Genomic DNA, 7,629 nt, shown 5'->3' on the forward strand with positions numbered 1-7,629 from the left:
ACTGTTTAAGTGTACCGAATAATTCAGTTCGGCCCGAATTATTTGCGTTTTAAATTCAAATTAGTAAAAAACACGTTTTTTACCGAATTTTATTTTTAATTCGGATTCGGTAAGAAATTTTTGATTTAATTCGAAAAATTTTGGTTCGGCCGAATTGATAACTAGGCTTGGGACTAGGGTTGGGAATTGCAGACTTGAAGATGGGCCAACATTGTTAAGTGCACAGTATGGATCGGATATCGGTGACCTTAGAGTGATACGATATAGATACGGATCGACATGAATTGGAAAGGTTTGCCCTTGATTTTCCTTTTAAAAAGTTCAGATATTTGAGAGTTATACCATTGTTTTGTACCATTTCATCGATAGAGGATTGGTTGGGTATTGAGATCGGCCTATGCCAATGCCAATCTGTGTACAATACCTTGAATCATGTTGGACAGGGCTTAGGCTGAGGTCTTGGGTTGAGGGGGCTCAGCCCGAAAGGAAGTATGTTGGGAGAAACAAAACTACCTAGTCGTGGGCCATTATGCCAACCCTTGGGCTAGTGGACGTCCTTATACAGGCATCCAACCAGAGCGATAAGATATTTTCACGGCATTTTATGTTTAGGCATAAAGGGTAGAATCGGTTAAAATTCTTTTCCCCATAAATTATATTGGGAAAGTTCTTTATGCTTTCCCAAGAGCATATATCTTTCTCTCTTTTATCTTTTATAAGATTGAGAGCATATATCATAGATTGCCAGTGCACTGACCAAATGGAGAGCACAAGGAAGCATCTGAAGCGGGAAAATAATCATCTATTTTTCTCATCTATGTTTTTCCTTGTTTTGCTACCTGCAGAACACGACACGTGGACAACTTTAAGACCAACGCGCCGGATATAATAATCCTCACCCAATCTTGACCGTTGATCTTAAAGTTGTCCACGTGTCATGTTCTGCAAGTAACAAAACAAGAAAAAACAGAGATGAGAAAAACAGAGGATTTTGATCCTCTGAAGCGTGGGGATGATATGATCTTTCCGCACCTATTATTTATAGGCATAGACAGACAAATAGGTAGTGTTTTTTTCTTTTACCATAGAATATTTTACTAAGAGCATATATCATAGTTGCTCACCAATTTTGAATTGATGTAGTGAGATGGTGTTCACAATAGCATTTGGATTGATAGGTTGTCCCGATAGTGAAATTACCCTTTTCACTTCTAAGAACTGTGAAAGTTTAAAATTTTACTGTCCGCCAAGCCTTGTTCGGCGCTATGGTAGGCTAAAATTCCACAAGGTCTTTCCACACCTATTATGTCTAAGCGTAAATGCATACAAACTGTACCGTTCTTTCTTCTACATAACTAATGATAAGCATATATCATGGTTGCTCACCAAATTTTAGTCTTTGTGATGAGATGGTTGTGGCAATTTTACCGTTTAATGGATAAACTGTCCTCGATTCCTCATGGTAAAAGTAACCTTTTCACTTCTAAGACGTATGAAAATTTAATAAAAAACTGTCTAGAGTCCGGCAAGCCCCGCTCGGCCCTGAGTTTTGACAGACTAGGCCTGGGGTAAAGATATCCTAGGCTGACCTAGGGCAAGGCATAGACCGAGATATAAGGACCCAGGCTAGCGTATGTTTTCAAGGGGGCAAACCAGCCCAACCCAGTTTTATTAGTCTCTTACACGGAACAAATTTGCATGAAGATGAAAAGACTGCACAACCCTTTTATTCCAATTATAAAATAGATGGGATAAATAATCGTACCAGCCCAGTGTAGGCAAGACTGGTGCACGGGGCTAATGAAAGGGTATGTAGGAGCATCTTCATCTGGGCATAGTCAACCCTAGACTGGCAGGTTTTTTCTAAAATACATTCGGGCTGTGCAACAAAATATTATTCATAAACAAATGAAATTTAGCATGAGTTGGCTCAAAACCATCAAGGGATTTAATGGCAAGAAATAAAAACAAAACGGGGTAAAGAAAGCCATCTTTTCTTTGCATCAAAACCAGAAATCATAGAATGCAATGATAAACTGCTACAAGCTGCATGTCAAAATGAACAAATATATGGCTAGAAATCACATTGCTATAACATCCCCGACATCTTGATGTAAAACTCATAACGAAAACACCACAGGCTGAGGTGAAAAATAGACAAAGACCTTGGACCTTTTCCCCCTTCTAATAAGAGAGAAACCTTACATTCCTGTAAAAGCCTTCTTTCCTCCACCAGATGATCCAGCAGCCATTACCTTCAATACATTGAACCTTACTGTCTTGGATAATGGTCTAAACAAAAAAAGATACCACATTTTAATCAGAGAAGTGGAGAACATAGATTCACAGTCCTGGCAGCGATTAAAAAAAAACGATAATGAAATTGTTTTCCATAGCTAGTAGCACTTACCTGCACTGGCCAATGGTCACATGGTCGCCCTCTTTCACACGGAAACATGGCGATACATGGGCAGGTATATTAGAGTGTCTTTTCTCATATCTGCAAAGTTCATTAAGTGACTCACACCTCTCCCCAAACAAAGATAATATCAAGCTGAGTTATAGTTAAAGAGTTTTGAAAATGCTACTTGCCTCTGGTATTTCTTCACATAATGGAGATAGTTACGGCGAACAATGATTGTCCTCATCATCTTAGCACTGTGGCAGGTACCTGCAAGAATACGGCCCCTGATGGAAACAGTGCCGGTGAAGGGGCATTTCTTATCAATATAGGTACCTGCAAACAAAGCACAACTTCCTCAAAGTCTGGTTTCAAATGGCGAAGCTGCAAGGGACTACTATCAACCTACAACCAGACAATCATAAAGCATCACAAGCAGCCTTTGGTTTCTTTATCAAAGCCACATCCTCTTATTGTTTGAAACTTTTATACATTTATTAATATATATACACACTAAGAAAAATATCAGAACTTCAGACCCAGAATCATGAGGATAACAATAACGACAAAACAGAATTGGCAAACCGCTACTGCCCTGTTAAGGTCTGTAGAGATACATCTTTGATAAAAAATCTACTTAAAACAAAATAATCAGAAATTTCTACTAAAGAAACTAGACCTATTGATGATCAAGTACGCCAAATTTGGGGTCCAAAGGACACATGCATCTGCATTTTCTGTAGCAGAGATCTCGCTTTCTAGTCTCAAAGGGTCTCCCAAAACATGACGAAGGGCCTTGTTTTATAGCTCAGTATCTCCTTTGATCCCTCAGCGAGGGGTTTTGCAATAAGAATCATTGTAAATCCATCAGAATTCAGAAGAGAGATTTGTTTTTAAGATCAATGGCCAGGAAAGGGATAAAACCGTTTCAACAGATCAAAATAATTAATTTTAAAAGGGTTTAATAAATCCAAAATGTGTTGATGAGGAGAAGAATGATTTCCAGATGTTTTGCACCTTCTAGATTCAGCTCAGAATTGGCCAATCTGATCCCAATAACATCTTGATGCAGATTCATCATTGAAATGGCTAATTTTATTAGGAATAAGTCTAGGGTTGGGTTATATACATGTTGGGCCTTTGGTCCATGGGGTTTTCAATCTCATAGGCCACTCTAATGGGTCTAAACCTGGTTAGTAAGTTTGCATACAGGATTTCTATTATTAGGTAGTTTATTTCTTTAGCCGCTAGTGAAATTCCCATCAGCATAAGCTATTTTAGCTGACTTTGCCTTACCCTCATCAGTTGTGTGTCCCCCCCCCCCGGCCCCGCCCCCGCCCCGCCCCCAACCCCCAAAACCCCCACCCCTCTCTTCCCATCACCCTCTTCTATTGTTTGTATTGTTCAGGACATATCCTCCCTGAAAGAGCTCTTTTCTTGCTATAGCCTTGTTCACATCAGCAGGGATGTTAATGTGGTGGCCCACTCTATTGCAAAGTGGGCTGTGTGTTACCCCCAAAGGGGTTTTTGTTCGCCACCTTGTCCGGAGTAACTCTCAAGTCTTTACTGGCTTTTATGCCTTCTCCTAATGAATCGAAATGTTTCATTCCCAAAATAAATATGGGATCTCTCATTCCAAATCTAACTCATCTTTACTTAATTCCACATCAAACTTCAGTCGTAGGCATGTTAGGACTTAAAGTGTGACAATATTTTGAGTTAGTTTTCTTATTATTTCAGTTCATAGTCAGTTTAGGTTAACTTATTAGTTAAGGACTGGATTAGGCCTTTCCTATTCAGCCGTTAAGTTTTGTTTTTGAGTCTTGTATATAAGTTTGAAAGGGAGGCCAGCAGTGTACACGAATTTAGTAAATAAATTGCGGCTTTTGCTAGCTTCTTCATGCTTGAAGTAAAACACTTTGTGTTCAATCTAATCGAAACACATTGCAATGTGAAGTCCGAGTGTTATTTCCTATTGTTCTTGTTCAGAAGCTGCTGATACACTACTGGATTTCTGATTTTTCTAGTTTTAATTTCCGTTAACAAGTAACTCTAATCTGGAAATTTCAACAACTAGAACCTTTGCTTCTAGAAGATCATATGCTACATGAGTACATGATTTTTGAGATTAAGCAATCCAACCATTAGAATCATTCCGAATTTTGATTGAAAGTTCTATCCATAAAAGGGTGTACCCAGTGCACAATGCTCTTGCCACTACAGTTTGGGGAGGGTCGTATCGTATGCATCCTTACACCCCTCCCCGGTGTCGCAATGGAGCAACATTAGATTGAATGTTCTATCCATCTAAAATAGAAATCAATTTCAATTTGTGCAGATTTCGTAAATTTCATATCAGTTACTGTGTAAGTTCTGATGGTCTGTATAGATCCTGAGATTCAGAAATATAGTTTCTCTACTGATATTGCGCACATGTTCAGAATCGATCCTTGATCATTAATCCTAATTCTAATCACTGTGTTCATCATTGAAATTACTGTTTTACCCTTTTCCTATTAGTGATAGGATTCCCCCATAGGATTGATTTCTTATTGTCAGCAGTTGTTCTAGCAATTGTTTGGTAAACTCGACTTGATTTTAGTGTTTATCTAACCATCTGATTTTATTCTATTTGGTTTTTTCTAATTCTGGATTTTTCATTCCTAGTGAAAAGATTCAGTTTGGTACTGTTTTGTTCATTCAATAAACCTCATGGACCAAAGACCCAACATGTATACAAACCAACCCTAGACTTATTCCAAATAAAACAAGCCTGTTTCGGTGATGAATCTGCATCACATCTAAAAGCAAAACTAGTCATCGATTTTGATATTAAAAAAAAAAAAAGGCAAAAGAGAATTGACATACATTCCTACAGTCCTGCTACTTAAAATCAATCACAGGCTGGAAATCCACATCATTTAAAAGAAAATATTTTACCTAAACTCCTACTACTTAAAACCAAAATAGCACCTTAAATTAGTAAACTAAACGAAACTTGGAGAAATAGAAATCTATGTTTCCTTAAGAAAACATATTCATGTAAACAATCAAAGTATGAAACAATTCACTGGACCTTCGATTGCCTCCCTAGGCGTCTTAAACCCCAAACCAATGCTTTTCCAGTATCGGTTTCCGCCCTTGCCAGGCCTTTTACCCTTCCCGGATTTCTTCGAGCTACAATGATTACAATCCGTTATAATGAGAAAAAAAAAAAAACCAACTACAAGAGAAGGATGGGGTGGGGAGGACGCCACCCAAAAAAATAAAAAAACTCACCACAAAAACACCTTCGGCTGCTTCAAAAACGCCTTTTCCGTCTGCATTAAGCAAAACATCAAAAACAAAACAACCACGAATCGAAGAAACAAGAAGATAATCCATTAACAGCGCGGGAAGAGGGAGTTGAGAACTGAAACTACGTTTATTTCCCTCAATGGTTGGGGCCATTAACGATGGAGGAAAACGAGTCTGAGACTCTGGGATTGAGAATCTGACCTGTTCCGCCATGATTGAGAACCGCTCTCCGGAGGACGAGGATGAGCAGGGAGGAGATGCGTTCAGTCTAGTGAGCTACGGCCTACGAGGGAAGAGCGAAGAAACCCTAATTACGGGATTCCCAACCTTTTATTTCTAGATGATAAAATGTGACTGATGCTATGAGGCGTCCATCCAGAGTCCATATTCCAGATCGTCGATGGACAGATCGGATCCAGATCCAACCGATTTTAGACCCTATTAAGTTACAAACAGACTGGGCCTCCAAAGGCCCACTACTCACTGGCCCAATAAGTTATTTCCCAGCCCGACGATGCTAGGATGGTTCTCTGCTTTTGGGCCATAGTCCAAACACTCAAAATTTTATGGCAAAAGGTTCTATGAGCAGCTAAAGCAGGATCCGTTTGTGTCATTGTATCCATCTCTCTTCTCTTCATATGAAATGATCTTGCATTCCTTTCAATATGATTTCATTTTATCGCGACCAATTGGTTGCTCTTATACGTGGCTTGCTCAGAGAACGTCTCTCTCTAATTTGTTATATGCATTGTTACAACGAGTCCAGATAACATTCAAGTACAACTGTACAAGAACGTCCACAGACCTATATTACCGAGAGAGACTGAATGAAATTCATGTATTGATCACAAAATGTAGAAGAAGATGGCTCAAACTCTTCTACATCTACTCTACAGTCTCTGTAGAGAAGATGATGAAGATGAACCCTACAACTTCCAAGTCTGAAATAAAAATACTAAACTACCTTCGTAAGGGGACTGGGATAGTAATTAGATATTTGATGTGGCTTGTATTTTGTGAGGACCTCAAAACCGATTTTATAGAGCTCAACACACCTATAACATCAGCAGCCTCTGGTCTTTTAAATGCATGTCATAAATGGTTGTTAGTATACGACGTCTTGTATTCCGTCATAGTTTAATCTAGGGAGTACTGGTGCAATATTAAGGTTTTTCGCTATATATTTACAAAAAGAGTTACTTTCTCTGTAGACAATTCTGAGAGGTGTGAGGATGAGTGTTGTAACCTTATTCTCCTTTGATAATGAAACAGAATCTCATCTCATTAAGAACGTAGGCAATCTTACCAAACCTCATAAACCTGTGTGAATTGTTTGCTTTTGCTTTTCCATTACCTTTTACATTTCTTTTTAAGTTGCGTTTCTACGAGGAGACCATTATAAAGGCCTAGGCCTGTGCATGATCAATTCGGTCTTAGGTGTGGGGACTAGGCCGCATAATTAAGCCAACACCGAAACCGAATCGACAAGACAAATATATCAGATTTTGCTTTTGAAGAGCCTGAGATCACCTGAAACAGATAGACCCCGTTTCGTTGCATGGAAAATTTTCCCGACTTAGATTAAGGCTGGGAATTCCTGGCTTGAGGTTGGGCAGCATGGTTTATGCTCATAGCATGCATCAGATATTGGTCACCTTGGGATCAGACAGATTTGCCTCTGATTTTCCTTAAAAATCAAGTTTTTGACCAATTTACTCCCATTCCATACCGTTTCATCGATATAGGATTCATCAGGTATTGGGATCAACCTGTATCGATATTGATCCAGATCAATCAATACGACCAATCCATGTACAATACCACAAAACATGTGGGGTTAAGCCTAGGCTGAGGTCTTGGATTGAACCTGGCCCTCAAGAGCTTAAATCATAGTTTCCCACACCCCCCCTCTTTTTTTTCTTGGTTTTTTT

The 7,629-nt window shown here is 39.0% G+C and overlaps 1 protein-coding gene across 2 annotated transcripts in view; it reads right to left on the reverse strand.

Moving 5' to 3' along the window:
* The window catches only part of LOC122085248 (40S ribosomal protein S11-like), a 6,270-nt gene extending 214 nt beyond the window's left edge, over window positions 1–6,056 (reverse strand). The window contains exons 1-6 of one of the 2 annotated variants that reach the window (XM_042653739.1): window positions 5,900–6,056; window positions 5,681–5,721; window positions 5,478–5,578; window positions 2,593–2,737; window positions 2,411–2,500; window positions 2,166–2,292 (exon numbers count right to left, since the gene is read on the reverse strand). In XM_042653739.1, the coding sequence (XP_042509673.1) occupies window positions 2,202–2,292; window positions 2,411–2,500; window positions 2,593–2,737; window positions 5,478–5,578; window positions 5,681–5,721; window positions 5,900–5,911 (480 nt within the window). In that variant the 5' untranslated portion in view covers window positions 5,912–6,056 and the 3' untranslated portion in view covers window positions 2,166–2,201. Of the gene's footprint in view, window positions 1–1,978; window positions 2,293–2,410; window positions 2,501–2,592; window positions 2,738–5,477; window positions 5,579–5,680; window positions 5,722–5,899 lie in introns of those variants that run through there. The other variant, XM_042653738.1, reaches the window with a different exon arrangement.
* Between the last annotated feature and the right edge of the window lie 1,573 nt (window positions 6,057–7,629).

The sequence above is a fragment of the Macadamia integrifolia genome, chromosome 7, assembly GCF_013358625.1.
Source record: "Macadamia integrifolia cultivar HAES 741 chromosome 7, SCU_Mint_v3, whole genome shotgun sequence".
NCBI classification, from domain to species: Eukaryota; Viridiplantae; Streptophyta; class Magnoliopsida; order Proteales; family Proteaceae; genus Macadamia; species Macadamia integrifolia.